This window comes from Aethalodelphis obliquidens, unplaced genomic scaffold (assembly GCF_003676395.1).
Source record: "Aethalodelphis obliquidens isolate GAN/ISIS:26980383/991018 unplaced genomic scaffold, ASM367639v1 scaffold20, whole genome shotgun sequence".
Classification (NCBI taxonomy): Eukaryota; Metazoa; Chordata; class Mammalia; order Artiodactyla; family Delphinidae; genus Aethalodelphis; species Aethalodelphis obliquidens.
Genome location: NW_020837964.1, coordinates 3,337,002 through 3,355,777, shown reverse-complemented (window position 1 = coordinate 3,355,777; position 18,776 = coordinate 3,337,002). Strand labels below are relative to the sequence as shown.

Here is an 18,776-nt window from a genome sequence, read left to right as displayed (position 1 = left end):
TGAGTAGCGTCACGGAGTTTCCTGCAGCCTGGGGTGCAGATGTCACCAGTAAGGGTCCCCCTCACTCAGCTGGCACCGTTCTGGGGTGCGTAACCCGGGCTGGCTTCACCAGGGCCTCCAGATTCAAGAGGCCCAGAGCCCAGGACTGGTGTGGGTGCCTTGGACCTCAATACCTTGCTTTCTCCAGGAGACCAAGGGGACTCGCCTGGGCCCCGCACGAAAGCCAAACCAGCACCCCAGGGCTGCACAGCCTCTGGCCGCCCCTCTACCTCGCCTCCAGCTCACAGCCCTCTTCCCATTGCCATGGGCACTAATGGCCGCCCCTCCACCTCGCCTCCAGCTCACAGCCCTCTTCCCATTGCCATGGGCACTAAAAGCCTGGGATGAAGTGGCGATGAGCCAGGGCAGGCTGCTGAGTGGGCTGGAGACCTCTGAGCGGTGCCCAGGAGGTGTGTGGGCTCCTCCAGCTGTGGATGGAGCCAGCCCTCAGGGCGAGCACCCAGCCCCGAGACCCAGCATCCCCTGGGTTCCAGAGGGAAAAGGACGGGGACAAAGTGTCAGCGTCACATCCAAGCAGATGTGAGGGGCACTGGGAATCCAGGCGGAAAGGGATGCTTTGCCTGGACAATCAACGAGAATATGTGCTGGGAGGCAGCTCTGTGGGGATGGTAAGAGAACAGGGTCGGGGCCTCCCTGGGGGTGCAGTGGTTAGGAACCCGCCTGCCAATGCGCGGGACGCGGGTTCCAGCCCTAGGCTGGGAGGATCCCACATGCCGCGGAGCAACCAAGCCCGCGCGCCACAACTACTGAGCCCACGCGCCACAGCTACTGAAGCCCGCAAGCCAAAACTACTGAGCCCACGCACCACAACTACGGAGCCTGCACTCTAGAGCCCGTGCTCCACAACTACTGAGCCTGTGCTCTAGAGCCTGCAAGCCACAGCTACTGAGCCCGTGCACCACAACTATGGAGCCTGCACTCTAGAGACCGTGAGCCACAACTACTGAGCCCATGCTCTACAACTACTGAGCCTGTGCTCTAGAGCCCGCGAGCCGCAAGTACTGAGCCCGTGTGCCACAACTACTGAAGCCCGCGCGCCTAGAGCCCGTGCTCTACAACAAGAGAATCCACCGCAATGAGAAGCCCGTGCACCGCAACGAAGAGTAGCCCCTACTCGCCGCAACTAGAGAAAGCCCGTGTGCAGCAATGAAGACCCAAACGCAGCCAAAAATAAATAAATAAATTTATATTAAAAAAGAAAAGAGTATGGGGTCTGGGTTCAAATTCTTACTATCTGATGGCCTTGGGCAAGGGATCTAAGCCTCTAAGTTCCTCAAGTGCCCCATCTGTAAAATGGGGATAATAATAGTGTCTATGCCGGGAGACTGGATTATTATTCCCAGCCCGTCTCTCACTCCCTTTAATAGACATGTCCATCCCTTCCTGAGCCATGGGACCGCCCAGCTCACCCACGTGGGGTTTGGCCGTGTGACTTGCTTGGCCCACACGCCAAAGCTGAGAATGCTCTCGCACGGCCTGGCTTGTGCTCTGTGCGTCTGTCACAAGGACGCACTCCAGTAGCTGCTGGCCACAGAATGAGGCGGCACAGGGCACTCTGCAAATCAGGAGGCCAAGACCATCCAAAGACCCGTCACCAGCCGGACCAGCCCCTCCACGATAAGCGATTCTCTGGAGCCCACCTGTGTAGCCGGGTGTGCACCACCTTCTCTGCCCGCCCAAGAAGCAGGGTCCACTGCTCGTTACACGGGATCTTTACTTACAGTGCAAAAAAGAAATTATAAATCACTTTTTGGACTGTTTCAATGTCGGTAAGACAACTTGTAAAAAATGAAGCCAGCCCTTTGCAAGAAGTCCTTATATGTGCAGACCTCCTGGGCACCCGTCTGCATGGCCCAGGCCGCTGTGAGTCTGTCTAGAAGAAAGCCTGTCCCTGGTACCCAGATGGCCGTCACTGTGCCTCGGGGTCGGCAAGAATATGTAGGCATCAGAGGTCCGGTCCACTCAACGGGGCCTGGGAAATGTCGTTCTGGACGAGGGCAGGGCCGATTCCTCGCTCCTCTCGCCACGCCTCTGCTGGTCCAGTGCCGGAATCTCTCTGTCTTCCCAGCCAGCGTTCTCAGCACATCTGTCCCAGGCACCCCGGGACACGCCAAGCGAAGGGCAGCCAGGGAAGGATCCAGTGCAGGCAAATCCCCGACCCACGCGTGCCTTCTCCTCAGGCCTCAGGGTCTGCTTCTCCATCCTCCGGGCCCGACCCTGACTCCTCCAGCCAGACTAGGAGACAGAGGCGGGCGTCAACATCTGGATGGACCCCACCACCACAGCCAGGCCCCTTTCCCTGGGAGCTCCATGGCCGGGGCCTCTGGGCGCCTTGCTTTGTACCGACGCCCCAGCTCCCTGTGCATACGGCACTGGTGTCAGCCGCTTCTGAGAGGGGACCCCAATGATGCTGGGTCTCACCTGGGTCCCGCGGGATTTCCCACCCATCCTCTGCCCACACCCAGCACCGAGCTCCCCCAGATCTCCGGCTGAGGTCCCTGGGATTGTACCCCTGGCTTGGCCTCTTCTGAGTGCCTGTCTGGAGATGCCTTCAGGCCCGAGGCTGGGCGGGAGGTCCCCGCTTCTAGACGGGGAGTTGAGACCCAGAGAGGGGTGACCTTCCCCCAGTGAGCAGGGTAGTCTGGGCAGGGCAGGGTTCTCCCCAGTCCCTCGCTGTGGGGGGAGCCCCAGGTATCTGATCACCACTCAGAGCCCACAGCCCTGGAGGAAGTGCTGCCCTAAATATCGCTGGTGAGAAGACAAAGGACACAGGCCGCGTGCGGGCCCTTGACCTTCCTTGTCATGAATGCTCACGGCCTCTCTGAGGCACAGCTGTTCTCTGTGAGACAGGGGAGCCGAGGCCTCGTTCCCAAAACCACACGCTATGCGTGGCAGAGCCGGGATCCAAATTCAGGGTTTTGTGCCTCCAAGGCCTATGCCCTTTCTCCTACACCTCCCTCTCTACATGGGGAAAAGCAGAGGGTCAGGCCTGAGCTCTGCCACCGGACAGGAAAGGAGGGGTCCCCTGGGCTGGTCCCTCAGCACTAATCCACCCTGAGACTCCGTGGGCTCTCAGGGCCTCTGGGCTCTCACCCCGCGGACCCTGAGGAGTAACCATGAGTCTCCCCGGCACTCACACTGGCCCTAGGAGCAGGGAAGGTGGTTATGATCCCATCTTACAGATGAGAACACTGAGGCACTGAGAGAGAAGGGAGCGTAATGGCAGAGCCAAGGACCAGGGCCTCGGCTGCCCACACTCAGCTCTCTGATTAGACGCTGAAGCAGAAACCCAGCTCTTCTCCCACCCTGCTGTGTGCCCTTGGGTGAGTTGCTGTCCCTCTCTGAACCTCAGTTTCCCCAGCTATAAACTAGAGATAAGGGCGGTACTCACAGCCCACAGAGTTGGAGTGAGAATTAAATAAGATTTGTGAAAGCATTTAGCCCAGTGCCGGGCACTTGAAAAGGTGACACAGGACTGTGACCAATGGCTATCACTACTGTGCATGGCCCAACTCCAGTAACCACACGGGGCCTGGCCCAAGCCCGACGGCTTCTCCAGCTCATTCCCCCTGGTGGGCAAGCTGACATCCAAACTGAGAACTTCTGGAAAAGCCTCCCCAAGTCCCCCACTGTCTCCCACCAGTCCCACATCAGCCTTGAAGGCCCGTGTCCTCTGCAGGAGCCAGGCAAAGCTCGCGTCACGACGGTTGATTGGCTGAATGACGGTAGCCACTGAGACAGGGTCTAGCCTGGCAGTCCAGAGCGCGAGCTCCAGATCTCACGGCCTGGGTCTGAATCCCAACTCTGCCACGTACCAGCTGTACGGCGAGTGTCTCAACCTCTCTGAACATCAGTTTACCCATCTACAGAATGGGGATGATGAAAACGGGACCTAACTCAGAGTTACTGTGAGACCTCAAGGAAAAAATAATCATAATCAGTAAGTCCCCTACACACGAACCTTCAAGTTGCAAACTTTCAAAGATGCAAACGTGCGTTCGCACGTCCAATCGCATAAGTTAGTTCACGTGTCTGGCGTACATCATCACATCCTCTACAAATGGTTGTGCGCTTGTGTACTTTACTGTACAGAACTGTACAGAGTACAGCAGTACAGTATCCTTATTTCAAGCCCAGGATGTCCGGAAGCAAGTGTAGAAGCAGCGGTGATGTAGCTGGTACGGCACTACCCAGACATCACTGGACCGTTTTTTCAGGAGAGTAGCTAGACTTGAGTCCAGCAAGAAACCAGAACCTGTGCCGTCAACGTCAGGCACGAGTGAGACTGCAGCCGGCCCTCCGTCTCCTGTTGCTGACGGTCCTTGCCAGCCCCTGGGTGCCAGGTGTCGTGCTCTACTACTGTACTTTTCAAGGGACTGTACTGTACGATTAAAAACGGTGTCTTTATTTTTTGTGTTTGTTTTTTACGTATTATCTGTGAAAGGTATTATAAACCTATTACAGCACGGTACTATCTAGCCAGCTGTGTTAGCTGGGTACCTAGGCCAGCTCTGCTGGACTTCAGGATGCGCTCTCGGAATGGAACCCGTTCGTGTGTAGGGGACTTACTGTTTATTCGCAACAGCAGCAGTAAATCTGTTCATGAAAAATGTCCCACTGGCTCCGATAGTGTCCAGAAAGGGGCCGGGGGTGGGGACACAGCAGTTTGGGCGGCTCCCTCTCACCGGGAACGGTCCCATCCCTTCTCTCCTCCCTGCAGTGCGCTGCCACGGAAGGCGCGGAGATCGGCCACAGCCTGGGCGCGGGGGAGTTTCCAAGCCTGTCCTGTCCGGCTGAACCGAGGCGGCCGGCAGGACGGAGGCCCAGTTCCCCAGCTGCAGGGGAAGGCACCTCCGTCCGTCACCTCCGTGGGCCCGCCCAGCCCCATCCATCACTCGCCCGGCTGCCGGCAGGGGCTGTCTAGCTAATTACTTAACGTACCACTATTGCTGAGGCTGGTGCCACGGCGAGGGGCCCACGGTGGAGTGTACGCAGAGCCGAGTGTACATTTTTAATAAACTGGGGGTGGGGCAGACCCACAGCCCGGAAGGGGGCCCCCCAGACCCCCTGGCTTAGCACGGTGGCAGGGTGGCCTCACCTGCCCTCCGGGAGTCCCTCGGCAGGATCACGCCCGTGGGGGTCGGCGGGGTGATGATGATGTTGGGCACATCCAGGTGCTTGTCGCTCAGGACGGGGGCCTCATCGTGGCTGCTGCTGACACACATTTTTAAGCCTGAGAGGGCAGGCCGTGGAACACACACGCACACACACGACAGAGAGACAAGCATCAGTGGCTGCCGGGGACTGCCCACCGCTCCTGCCGGCCGCCCTTCTCCAGCACAGTGTCCCCACGCCACACGCGAGGAAACTGCGCCTCAGGACGGCGCAATGACCCGTCCGACCCTGCGCAACTTGGCGAGGGCGTGAGTTTGCTTTGCTTTGTCCACGACTGTGACCTGGGTGTGTGACACGCAGCAGGTATTCAAAACACGGCTCTGAATGGATGAAACCAACCGGGCTTGAACCGGAACCCAGACCTGTCCGAATCATAGCCATGTGTGAAGTGACCTCTCCCACAAATTATTTTCTGAGAGAGTTTGCGTGAGATCAGTATCGTTTCTTCCTTAAGAGTGATGAACTCACCGGAGAAACTGTCTGGGCCTGGAATTTTCTTTGGGCGCTTTGGTTTCTTTAATAGAGACGGGGCTATTCAGATTTTCTGTTTCCTCTTGTGTCCATCTGGCTACGTTGCATTAATCAAGGAATCTGTCCATTTCTTCTAAGTTGTCAAATTCCTTCTCTTCTCTCTCCCATAAACTCAGTCCAGGTAATCCAGCCCAGCCCCATTTTCATCTCCAGCTGACATAAAAGTACCCTCGCCAAACCCCTTCCTTATTCTCCCCATCTGAGTCAAAGCCGTCACCATGCGCTGGAAACCAGAGCCTCGGCCACAGTCCTCCTGTCCTCCTTGCCCTCCAACCCTCCGGCCAGTTTAATCAACCACCAAGCCCGCAGATTCCACCGCCTTAATACCTGGGACATCCTTCCTCTCCCCCTCTCACGCCCCTAGCTAGCCTCTCCGCCCCCCTCTCACGCCCCTAGCTAGCCTCTCCGCCCCCTGGCTTACCCCTCGGCAGCCCGCCCTCCAAACAGCATCAGAAACAAACCTGATCGTACCTCACAGCTGCTCAGAATTCTCACCAGCTCTTGGTAACTAGCTACAGGCAGCATTTTTCCAAAAGTGTGTCCCCTGCAACACTGGCCTCCTCAGACTCCCTCAGGAAGGGGGCTCCCTGATCAAATGAGTTTGCGAATCCCATCTACTCTGTCCTCTTGGAGAGTCCCATGCATGTTAGAGAATTAAAGGCTCTGAGAAGTCCTGCACTAAGGAAGCTGCTTTCACTGTGCTTCAACCCGGGCTTCCTGAACTTAAATAACCTTGATGTCTGTTTTTGGAGGGACACCTGTTACCATCTCACAAGACTATGAGTCATGAGATACATTTTGGGAAATGCTGATCATAAATTAGAGTCAGCCTCTTAGCCCAGCCTTCAGCCTTCACGGTCTGGCCCAAACTCGTTTTGAAGCTTCATTCCCTGCCACCTGCCCACACGCCCCGAAATGCCCACAGGCCCCCAAATGCCCTGGGCTCCCCAGCCCTTTCGTGCCTTTGCACAGGCCGCCCCGCCTGCCTGGAGCGCTCCTCGTTGCTTTGGCAGGGCGGTGACCTCCTACTGATCCTGCAAAAGCCAGCACGGTAGGCTCTTCTGTGGGGGAAGATGTCCCGGGTATCTGACCCCGCTCCTTCAGTCTGAGGTCTTCCAGGGCTCATCTCACTGTATGGCAACGACTAGTTCTGTCCCCCTTTACTGTGCGCGGCTGGAGGACAGCCTCTACTCACTCAGCCATGTGTCCCTTGAAGCTAGCATTCTGCCTGGGACAGAGCAAGTAGGACTGCTTCAATTTTAAATAAAAAACAACTTCAGGGGCTTCCCTGGTGACGCAGTGGTTGAGAGTCTGCCTGCCAATGCAGGGGACACGGGTTCGAGCCCTGGTCTGGGAGGATCCCACATGCTGCGGAGCAACTGGGCCCGTGAGCCATGGCTGCTGAGCCTGCGCGTCCGGAGCCTGTGCTCCACAACAAGAGAGGCCGCGATAGTGAGAGGCCCGTGCACCGCGATGAAGAGTGGCCCCCGCTCGCCGCAACTAGAAAAAGCCCTCGGACAGAAACGAAGACCCGACACAGCCATAAATAAATTAATTAATTAAAAAAAAAAACACAACAACTTCAGGCACTGCTGAATTGGGTAGTCACATCTTTGTCTCTGTGTCCCATCACTGCGTTTTTTTTCCCCCCAAACAGCCCCAGACTGGATTGCATCAGCTCAAGTATCTGAGCGCCTAGCCAACATGAGGAGCCGAGCAGTGGGGTGGCCTTCCCTGACCCCCACTGGGACAGTGCTCCTAAATGACCACTGTCATTTGGGGTGGTGGTTCTCAAGTATGTCCCCAACAGGTGGAGTCTAATTCCCCTCCTCTCCAGCACGGGATGGACTGAGGATGAATTCTAATGCCTAGAAAAAGAGGGATGGGATGGCGTGTGACTTCAGGAGAGGTCATAAAAGACACCGCACTTCCTTCGTGCTCTCGCTCTGGGGAAGCCAGCCGCCACGTTGTAAGGATGCTCAAGCAGCCTGAGGAGAAGCCCAGGTGGTGAGCCAACAGCCGTGGGAGGGAGCCACTTAGGAAGTGAGTCCGCCAGCCCAGGCAAGCCTGCAGATGAGACCACAGGCCCAGCCGACAGCTTGACTGTAACCTCACGAGACCCTCTGCGACGAACCTCCAAGCTAAATTGTCCCTGAATTCCCAACCCCCAGAAACTGTGAGATAATAAATATTTAAGCCACTAAGTTTGGGGGTGATTTGTTACGCAGCAGTAGGTAACTGATACAGTCAGCACAGCTTGCCTGTCCTTGAAACTCCATTCCTATTTCCCCGCTAGGAAGCCCCTGTGGCCCCCTGAATCTAACAGGCTGGTTAGTTTTGTAGAAAGAGGCCACATCCCCTGCATCAGACTACAAGCCCCTCAGGAGTACCCACCAAGGCCACTGCCGACCTTCTTGAAAGCCTTAGTATGCTGTTTCTTCCTGCCATCTTACACAGAAGCCCAGAATGTAAAACACATAAAAAGAAGCCACTTGGAGGAAGCCCTCCTGTTATCACTGCACCAGTCAGCCTTTAAGGATCATTGGCCACGTGCCAGACACTTCCTCCTTCAGGCTTCATGGCTACCCCGTGAGATGCAAACTCACAGACTGAGGACCAGAGAGGGTAAGAGCTTGCACAGCGGTGAACACCCAGTGCACAGGCAGGGGCAGGATCTGAACCCAAACCCGGGTCTGTCTGACTCCAAAAGCTTCTGCTTCTTGTAACCACGATCCTATAACAGAGCCAGGAAACTATCTAAAAGGTGCCTGAGAGTAAATATGTTTTACTTTGGGGGATATGCAGTCTCTGTTGCAACTTCTCAGCTCTGCCACTGAGGGCAAACACAGCCACAGACAATATGTGAATGAGTGGGCGGGGCTGTGTGCCAATAAAACTTTATTTACTCAAATAGGAGGAGCAGCCAGCTCTGGCGCAAGGGCTGTGGTTTGCCACAGCCAGCTCTATAACATCCAGGGGTCGGGGAGTTTGGATCAGGGACATGCCTGACGTCCTAACAGGCAACAAAGGAACCTCAAAAGCCCGAGGCTCGTTAATGCCAAAACCAAAACCCAAATCCCAGACCTGGCTGCTGCTGCCGCCAAGTGACGGGTGCTGGGCGTGAGGAAATGAACGGAATGAATGAATGGGAAGTACTTGCCCAGTGAGCTGGGGCCAAGACGGTGTTCGGTCCCTGCAAGCTTCCTCTAGAATCATCCACAAAGTGCGTCTCGGGGAGCACCGGCCACAAAAGCAAGGTCTGGTTACTATTACCTGGAACCGAAGGGAGTCTCCCTGCTCGGTCTCCAAGGCCCCTTCCTCGGCGAATATTCCAAAGTTCTAAAATAAAAGGCTAATGGAGAAAAACCACACTCCTCCCAGGGCCACCATTTGCATTTTAACAGGTTCTGGGAGCTCAGTGACAAAGCCCACATTCTTCCGTTGTGGCCTCTCCCGTTGCGGAGCACAGGCTCCGGACGCAAAGGCTCAGCAGCCATGCGCGATATGTGGGATCTTCCCGGATGAACCCGCGTCCCCTGCATCGGCAGGCGGACTCTCAACCACTGCGCCACCAGGGAAGCCCCAAAGCCCACATTGTTAATCAGGAAGCATCAGGTCGCTTGGTGGGCCCTGGAGAGATGCTGGAGGCTGAGAGGAGAGAGGGGAGGAGGGAGGGGAGGGGAGGGGAAGGGGGGAGAGGGGAGGTAAGGGGGAGAGGGGAGGTAAGGGGGGAGGGGGGGGGGAAGGGAGAGAAAGGGGGAGGGGAGGGAGGGAGGAGAGAGAGAGGAGGAGATGGGGGAGGAGAGAGGAAGGAGGGAGAAGGGAGGGAGGGAGAGAAGGGGGGAGGGAGGAGGGAGGAGCGGGCGGGAAAGGAGGGGGCCAGGACTCCTGCCCCTCTCAACCCCCCAGGCCCCCCAGCCTCAGAGCAGAGGTGGCTGAGCACGAGGGAGCAGCTCTCAGGAGATAAAGCCGACTTTAGGGATTAAAAACAAAAGCCAGCCTTGCCCCAGACAAGAAGCTCATTTGTGCCAAAGCCAGAATGGTTATTTGTTAATTATGTGCCCGTCTCAGGCCAGTGAGAGCCCATTTCCTGAGGGGAAGGGCTTGGCTGGGATCCCAGGGGGCGGGGCCCCAGGAGGGAGGAAGCAGGGCCCCAGAGCCGCTGAAGATTTTGACTGGGCATGTGATGGGGGGCTTGCATAGGAAGCCTTCCGGGCTGGCAGCTGTCACCCGCCTCAACCAGGCCCTGCTCTGGGGCACACGCCGTCTCAGTTGTGGAGACGGAACAAGCTGGGCCTGAGCTCTCTGGCCTCCTGGCGCCCACTTTCCCACGGGGGAAAGGTGGAGGCTGTGATGGGAGGCCAGGCCGACTGCCTCTGAAAACCTGGTTCGGCCCTTGCCCATGCCCCGCTCCTGGGCAGTGGTTTTCCATCTTGGCTGCCTACTGCGGCCACCTGGAAAGTTTAAAAAATATCCCGGGGTGGGGGGGGACCCTGCTTCCAGGGGGCCAGATTTCACCGTGCTACACAGGCCACCAGGACTTTAAAACGTTCCTGGGTGACTCTGACAGCAGGGCTGGGACCCCCCGAGCTAGGGCACCGGGGAACACACGGCTTTCCTCGTATCCACGGCTGGAAAAATGGAGCTCTGATACCAATCTTGCAGGGATGAAATACAAGGTATGGGGCGTGGGGCTGCCCAGTGTGGGAGAAGTGGCCTGGGGTCAAACACTGGGGGAGGTGAGCACTGCTGCCGCCTCCCACAGAGATGAGCCACCCCTTCCTAAGCACCCCCCCGTGCCAGGCTCTGGGCGGAGTCCACATTAATCCTCACACCATCCCTCGGATTGCACGCTAGGGTCATGGCCATTCTCCAGCGAGAAAACCAAGGCTTGGAGAAGGAAGGTGACGTGTCTGAGGACACGCAGAGGCCAGGTGGCTCCCAGGCCTGAGCACCCACCTCACTCTTTCCGGTATCAGCCACCACGTCTCATCCTTCAGAAGCCCTGAGCCAGGCCTATCCTCTGTTCAGGATGCCCCAGGCACGGGGGACACCGCACCATTCCTGGCCCCCGAGCCACCCAGAGGCCGCCAAGAGCAGGCATCGTGGCTTAAGGGCGCCCTCTGCTGGCTCTTTTTAAAATGGCGCTCGATCAGCACCCTGGTGCCGGCTCGCAGACCCTGCCTGGGACCACGTCCCTGGGACCATACCCACTCTTCCCCAAGGCACCATCACACAGTGGCCCTGCCGGACCCACAGTGCAGTGGGAGGCCAGAACGTACACCTGGGTTCCTCCACTGGCGGGGCTCCACCTCTGGGCCTCCTTTCCTCACCTGCAAAAATGGGGGTACTTCATATTCGCCACCTCCAGGGGGCGCTGAGAAGATTAAGAGCCACACTGAAGCCTTCACTCCAGCCTAGGGGTCTGACTGTTACACGCATTTCGCAGGTGAGGAAGCCACAGAACCCGCCTTGCAGTGCACACTCAAGAAACACAAGCTGTTATTATTAACATGATATTCTAACCTTAGCACTTATTCACCGATGCAGCCAATTCTGAGCACCACCCGCCCTCTGCGTGCAGGTCAGGGACCTTGTCTCATCCCTGCATTCACACAGCTGTTTGTGGAGTGACTCTGAAAAGATATTCCTGGTTCCAACTTAACACTCAAAGGAGACCCTTCCTCCTCATTGGGTTGGAAGGGCCACGGGCTCGGGAAGGAGGAAAACCCGAATCTGAGTCTCGGTCCTCCTGCTTCCCTTCTGTCACTTCCCCGAGCCCGGCCTGCTCACCTGCAGGGTGAGGGGATGCTTCCTTTCCCCTGCAGCGCACGGATAAAGCCCGCAGCACAGAGCCAGGCCCAGGGGAGATGCTCAGTCCACAGGCAGCTACTGTGCACCTACTGTGTGCTGGGCATTGTTCCAGGTGCTGGGGACACAGCAGAGAACAAGACCGTCTCAGCAGATGCTTCTCTGCTTCTCCCGTCACACACTGACTTCCTCTGCCTCTTGCTTCAGGCCCCAGCAGCAAACCAGGACCCCAAAGAGTTCAGAGGAGGCTGGAAAAATTAACGAGGGTCCCCTCTGATCCAAGCCATTGTCGGGAGGGGCCCACATGGGTGATCTATGACAACAGGGCTCCCGGGAGGCCGGGGTCTGTGTGAGCATTTCGCAGGGATTCATTATTCGGTCCTTCCAACGAGGCCCATCTTCCAGATGGACACCCTGGGGCACAGAGAACTCACAGGGGATTTGACACACAGCCTGTCCTCCTGGGGGCCAGGAAGCAAAGAAACCTGTTGCAGAGCCCGGGTCAGTGATGGGAGCAAGCAGCAGATGATGGCAGGGAGGGCTCTCGGGTGGGCGGCAGCACACACAAAGGCCCTGGGGCCAGGCGGAGACTGGGGCTGGCACTAATTCCTCGGAGATGACCGGGTGTCTGGATTTAGTGCAGGTCTTTCAAAAAAACACAAATGGACAAATGCCTCCGAGGGTTCCAGATGCACTTAATCTTTTTCTTCTTTTTTTTTTAAATTCCAATTAAGGGGAAAGCCTTGCATTATTACCAACGAGGCCAGGGCGGATGGATGGGGGTTTTACCATTTCTCGGCAGCCCGGGCCCAGCGGAGATGGCAGTGGATGTTTTAAATCTCTTTTTAATTAAGGGAAAAGCCCCAGCTTGCGTCAGGGATGAGCTACTGAAGAGAGAAGCTGGGAGGAGGAGACAGAGAGCAAGAAGCTTCGCCACGGCCAAGTGGGAAGTGTGTTCACCTCTCCGACAGCAACCAACCGCCTCCCTGCCTCTGCTGGACTCCGCAGTCCCTCCCCTCCCCACCAGCCCTGCCGGTCCTGGTGGGCGGGCCTTTCTCCTCCTCACACCAGCCCCTTGGAAAGGCTTCTCCGGGGCCAGCCCGGCTCCATCAAGTCTCCACTGTGTGATGGGCAAGCAGCCCCGCCCCCGGCCCTCAGTCTTCTGGCCTCTAAAATGGACTCAAGAGTAGGCCTGCCCTCAGAGGATGACGGAGAACTGAAGGCAAAGAAAATCCACAAAGCCCTTGATGCCTGCCTGAGCCGTGGGAAACGCGTGACGTGTGTAGCGCTGGGTCCTCAGCCTCGGCGCTGCTGGCGTCTGGGGCCAGGTTATTCTTTGTGGTGGGGCCGTCCTGTGCTCTGAAGGGGGCTGACCGGCCTCCTGGCCTCCAGATGCTGTAGCTCCCGCACCGGTGACAACAAAACGTGTCTCCAGACATGGCCAAATGTCCCCTGGGGGCAGGGTTGTCAGATGAGATTCAGGACAAATAATTTGTTTTAGTATATGTCCCATGCTACATGTGGGACGGACGGACGTATCCTAGGCAATTAGTCCTCGTTTATCTGAATTCAAATGTAACTGGGCATCCCATTTTATGTTTTTTTTCCCTCCTAAATCTGGCAGCTCTACCTGGTGGGGGGCAAGGTACCCCAGAGCTGAGAAACACCGTCAGAGCTGTTACTGAGGTGATATTTGGGTATTTCAGAGCAGGTGCCTGGGAGCAGGTGGTTTCCTTTGTCCCGAGGGGCTCCACTGCACATCTGCGTGGCTGGAGCCACGGGAAGTGGCTCGAGGATGGCCTGAGCCAGAGGACAGGCCTCCCCAGTTCGCCCTTCACCGGCTGTGCGGGCTGAGCAAGCTTCTTAACTTCTCTGAGCCTGTGTTTCCTCAGCTGCAAAGAGGCTGCAAGTGGTGGGCCCCTTGGTGGAATAAAGATTTGAACCTTCGCCCTAGATACTAACCCATAACCTGCAGGGCTCTCGTCAGGACATGTGACATCAGGCAGAAGGTGTCTGGGGCAGCCTGGCTAACAGCAGGGGGCCAATCGTTATTAATGCTATTAGTAGTTATTACTGCTATTAATAGGATATTGTGGTTATTACTGTGCAAATAGGCAAGGAGATCCCAGTTAGTCCCAGAGGAAGGAGGTGACTGGCGTTATCCAGGGCAAACCGGGGAGCACCTGGGGGAGTCCGGGCCCCGAGGATAGGGACGTGTCCGCCAGCTGTGGGCAGCTGAGGCCTGAGAGGGGTGCAGATGGGCAGCCAGACAGCAGAGCGCTCCAAAGACGGGGAGGCAACAACGGCTGCCTCCAAGCAGGTGGCTGGGAGGGAGGTGAGAGGAGCCTGACTTATTACTACATATTCTTTTGCACATTTTACGTGACGTTTTACACATTCAAAAAATAAAATAATTTAAAAGAGAAATAAAACATCTTCTGAGGAGGGGTGGACATAGACAGATTTAGGAGGTGGCATGGGGAAATGGGGGTGGCGGGGCATTCCTGCTGCAGGAAAGGTCTGATCAAGTTGAGGAAGTGAGACAGTAAAAAGGCGGTGAAAGGGCCACGGGGAGAATTCGGAGTACAGGCCTGGAGAGGCAGGGAGGGGGATGGGAACGCCACCAGGAACACTCCTTCTCCCTTGAATCACTGAGGAGCGTGGCCCAGCGTGTGGTCGCAGGAGCCCAGGAAGCTGGGAGTCAACCTCACAGAGTCCTGGGCAATGGGGTCGAGCCGGTCTCCCCAGGCCAGAGATACGGGCAGCGGGAAGAGACTCCGGAAGGTCCATCTGAGTCCTGCTCTCACCTCACTCCCCAGCCACCCAGCTCTTTTTCATCTCTTCACTTGGAGACAGCCATGATTACTGTTTTCTTGTGTCTCCTTCCAGAATATTCTATGTATATACGTGCAAATATGTTCCCAGGCATGTGCCTCTTCTTTTTCCAATACAGGTGGTGGCAACAGAGCCACTGTTTTGCACCTTGTTCTTTTCACTTCACTGCAAGAGTTGGAAATGGCTCTCTACCCGTTCAGACAGAGCTGCTGGTCCTTTTTCACAGCTGTAGAGTATTCCCCTGCACGGCTCACCCTTCTGACCCACAGGTGGGAAGCCCACGGCTGGGCCCTCAGAGTGTGTCTCGCGGAGCTGAGGCCGGCTGTGGCGGGTGGCTGTGACAGGGGGCTCTGGCTAAAAGGACAGGTGTCCTCAGCGCCAGGCCCTTCCCGTCCCACAGAGCCTGGTCTGATCCTTCGGCCCATGTAGATGCTGGGCTGTGCGGCCCAGACCCACCCCCCAGGGCCAGGCTAGTCCCCAGCGGCTCAGATGCTGCCCACGGCTGGTTCACAGTTCAGCCCCTCCCAAGGCCTACCCTCAGCCCAGGAAAGGTGTTCACCCAGCTGGGTGGAGCTGGGGTGAGGCAAGCAGGGCGCTTAGGGTGCACAGCTTAAGGAGGCACCTGCTCTCAGGGCCAGCCCTCCCCAGTAGGTGGCCAGGCAAAAGGCCTGTCCCCCGCCATCCAGGACAGCTCTGCAGGGCCACTCAGCTCCCAAACTCCCATGGGACGGGTGGAAGCCCAGCCCCGCCCTCAGCCGGCGTGGCTGCCCACGGTGGGCGTTGATGCCACAAGCGCTCGCCAGGCCGCAGGTCCGTCCTGCCACCTGGGACAGACTGAGGACAGCTGTCCATTTGTGTGCTGGACTCCCGGGCAAGTCAGTGACCTCTCAGGGTGGACACCAGGATCACTTACTCTTGCTTTGGCCATGGAAGGCCTGGCCCACGGTCATAAATAAAATTTCAAAGCCATTCCAAAAGGGAAGAAGGCTTATGGGCGCATCTTAGCACGTCTGCGTGCGCACCGCACCCCGGGCCGCAGTCCCAGCTCCTGGCACGCCTCTTCCCCTCCAGCAGCAGCCCTGACCCGGGTGGGGTCTAACTCTGCCTGTTTCACAGTTAAAAACAAAAAGCACTGATTCAGGGAGTGCTTGAAGACCCTCAGCCAGGTCACACGAGCCAGCTTCACACCCACCTGTCTCGGGCCCCACGAAGCCCGTGAGGCAGAAGCATTAGGATGGGCGGGTGGGGGGGGGGGGAGGGCCAGAGGTGGACGTGGGGCAGCTCCGTCCTGGCCCAGAATCACGTCTACACCCCAACCGTGAGGCTGAGGAACCACGGCCCAGGAGGCAGAGAGGAATTCCACAGGCCTGGACCAGCTGCGTGGCAGCAGCTGATAACTGGTGAACACGGCCCTCGCCCGGGAGTCCTAAGCAGTGCCAGGTCCTTGTCCACTGGGAGCAGCAGAGCCAGGCGGCGGGTCCAGCCCCACCTCCCCCCCTCCGTGTCCCATCCCCGCCTTGCTCCGTCTGGCCTTCATTCCACAAACACTTCCGCAGCACCTCGCCCAGGCCAGGCCCGGAGGAAACCGCGGGCACGGCACCAGGTGGCGGGGGCTCCTCGTGTCCAGGGTGCCCGGTCAGTTCCCGAGGCCCTCAGGGCCCCAGCGCGGCCACATTCTAGCCGTGTGACCTGGGGCGCGGAGCTTCACCACCCTATGCCTCGGTTTCCCCCTCCGTACCCGGGGGGACATGAGCAATTGTCCTCAGAGCCTTGCTGAGCGGATGGCAGGAGATGCGGGAAGGCAGGAGTGGACCTCCCTACTGGGCCGAGGGGCTGAGAGGGCACAGCGGCCCCGGCCACCCAGGGACAGGCCTGGGAGGGTCCCACATCTTGGTTAAAGTCGAGAGTGTTCATTCCGCAAACATTTATTGTGTCCCTACTGTGCGCTGACCCACAGCCGGGAACAGGGTTCCAGGGATGAGTAAGGCTGCGTGATTCCTGACCCCGTGGAGCCTCGCGAATAAGGAGGAGACAAAGGTTAATCCCGGGTGGGCCCCAGTTAGGGACCGAGCCGCAGGCCCTCCCTCCCTCCTTTGGAAGGAGGCAGGTGCTGGGTTTAATAAATCCCTGCCGTGAGCCAGGAGGGCCGACAGCTCTCCCCCGGGAAGGGGCGGGGCCAAACTAAGCCCCATCTGCTTCAGCGTTTAGAACAGGCTTTGACTGCCCACCCCTCCTCTGAGTAGGCTGGGGGTCTCCTAGCCCCCCGAGCCCTTCTCCCGGTCAGAGATCTGTTCAGAAGGTTCCAGAACAAGCCCTGGATTGGAGCCTGCATCCCTGAAGCCCAAGCTTCAAGCTAGCCTGGCCCTTGTCACCTTTGGGTGTCAGTCTATACCCCAGGCCCACCAGAAAAGCAAGGGCACGGGCCCCAGACAGTGGTTCTCACCCCAGGCTGCACAGGACAATCACCTGGGGAGCTTCTTCCAAACTAAATCCCGGCGCTGGGCAGCGCACCAGGGCTGCCCCCTCCTGTAGGCGCCGTGAGTGATCCTGATGTGCAGTGGAGGATGAGACCGCTGCTCTGCAGTGATTCCAGTGCCTCCGATTACTCGGAAAAGACATTCTTGATACAACGCTCAGCTCCCATGGCCGTGCCTGTCCCAGGGACCTCCATTCCCCCTGCTTGGCCCCCGCCCCTGCCCCCAATTCCAACCACATTTGACTCTTCACTGCTCATCAGCTCACCAAGCCTGTTCCGGTCTCAGGGCCTTTGTTGCTGTTCCCTCTGCCTAGACACTGTTCCCTGCGTTGCGTGGCTGGCTCCAGTGTCGGCACTACAGAGAGGTCTTCACTTGCCTCAAGCCCCTCTATTGCATCTCTTTGTTCAACTCCCTTTGCAGCTCTCACCACAAAGTCTACCAGCCCGGGTCCCGTGTTCACACATTCATTTCTGTCCCCTGTACGTGGAGGCAGGGGAGCTGTGCTTGTCGCTGCCGTGTCCCTGGACCCAGTGCAGTGCCCGGCACGTGGCAGGCGCTCAAGGACCGTTTGCCGAACAAATGAAAAGTCACACAGGAGCACAGCTCTGGCCTGGGCCTCTCCTCCAGGGGGAGAGAGCACCTGCTGTGTGTCGGGCTCTGTTCCAGGGTGCGCAGGGGTGGCGAGGTCAGGGACACCCCAGGACCTCCACAGGCCCATTTCACAGGTGGGAACACTAAACCTCAGTAAATTAAGATATTGAGCCTTGGCCATTCTCTACCTCGGGGTGGATCCCACTGTGTGACCTTCCCTTTAAAAGTACGGAGCCAGCACGGTTCTGAAAACTGCTCAAGATGTATTAGCCAAACGAATGCCTTTGTCTCCTACCCTTGTGTTGCGCTCCTGTCCCCGAAGATGACTAGACCCCAGCTTCCTCCAGCCCCATCCGGCCAGAGCAGTCCTCGGTCTGCCCACCCGCCATTCCCCTTCAATCCCTCTGACACCTTCCTGCTTCCGGCGTTTGCCCGGGGAGTGCGTGTGGCCTGGGACACGGTCCCGTCCCACTCTTTCGCAGGCCAGCTCCGCCAGGCGTGCGGCTTCCTCAGCGGTGCCACCCCCCGGGCTGGGTGGGCTGGGTGGGCTGGGTGGTGCTCTCTGTCCTAGCACAGAGCAGCTTGTGCTCGGACGTCTGTTCCAAGTAACGTGCATCTCCTCCTTACTTTCTGGGCTCCAGGGGTTCAGTGACCGTGGCCGCCTTGCTCAGCCCTGAAGCCCTGTACACCCGGCTGTGGGTTGGCACACAGTAGGGACACACAATCAATGTTTGTGTGATGAACAATCTCTCGACCAACTCTGGACCCCGCTGCGGGACAGCTGGAAGCATGTGTTTGCACTAGAATGGGGCAGTGCGGGGTGACTCTCACTTTTGCTGTGGTCCGGGGCTGGCCTCGGGCCTCCAAACGCCAATCAGAAAAATCGGCATCGTAACTGCCACCTCCCAACCACCTAAACCTGGATTACAGGGAGCAGAGGCTCTGAGCCCCAGAAGGGAACCGGGAAAGATGCCCGAGCAGTCAGGGCCCCCAGTGCCCAGTGTCCTGGGGAATGCGCCTGTGTCCTCCTCACTCCCCACCCAACGTGATCATCTACTCCACAAAAGAGACTCTACAAAAGCCCCGACATCAGCCGAATCTCTACAGTGGGGCATCCTCAAAGCACCTGACCTGTCCTCCTCAGGACAGTCAAGGTCACCAAGACGAGGAACTTCTGAGACACTGGCCCAGCCCAGAGGGGCCTAAGGAGACGTGATGACTAAACGTAAGGTGGGTCCCAGATGGGCTCGGGGGACAGAATAGGGATGTTCAGTAAAAACTAGGAAATTAGGATAA

The 18,776-nt window shown here is 57.8% G+C and overlaps 1 protein-coding gene across 4 annotated transcripts in view; it reads right to left on the bottom strand.

Annotated features, from left to right (window-relative positions):
* Positions 1-1,757: 1,757 nt before the first annotated feature.
* The window catches only part of CLMB (calcimembrin), a 29,722-nt gene continuing 12,703 nt past the window's right edge, over positions 1,758-18,776 (bottom strand). For 2 of the 4 annotated variants that reach the window (XM_027119071.1, XM_027119070.1), the window contains exons 4-5: positions 5,159-5,293; positions 1,758-2,295 (exon numbers count right to left, since the gene is read on the bottom strand). In XM_027119071.1, coding sequence (XP_026974872.1) covers positions 2,237-2,295; positions 5,159-5,293 — 194 coding nt within the window. In that variant the 3' untranslated portion in view covers positions 1,758-2,236. Of the gene's footprint in view, positions 2,296-5,158; positions 7,038-18,776 lie in introns of those variants that run through there. The other 2 variants (XM_027119072.1, XM_027119069.1) reach the window with 2 other exon arrangements.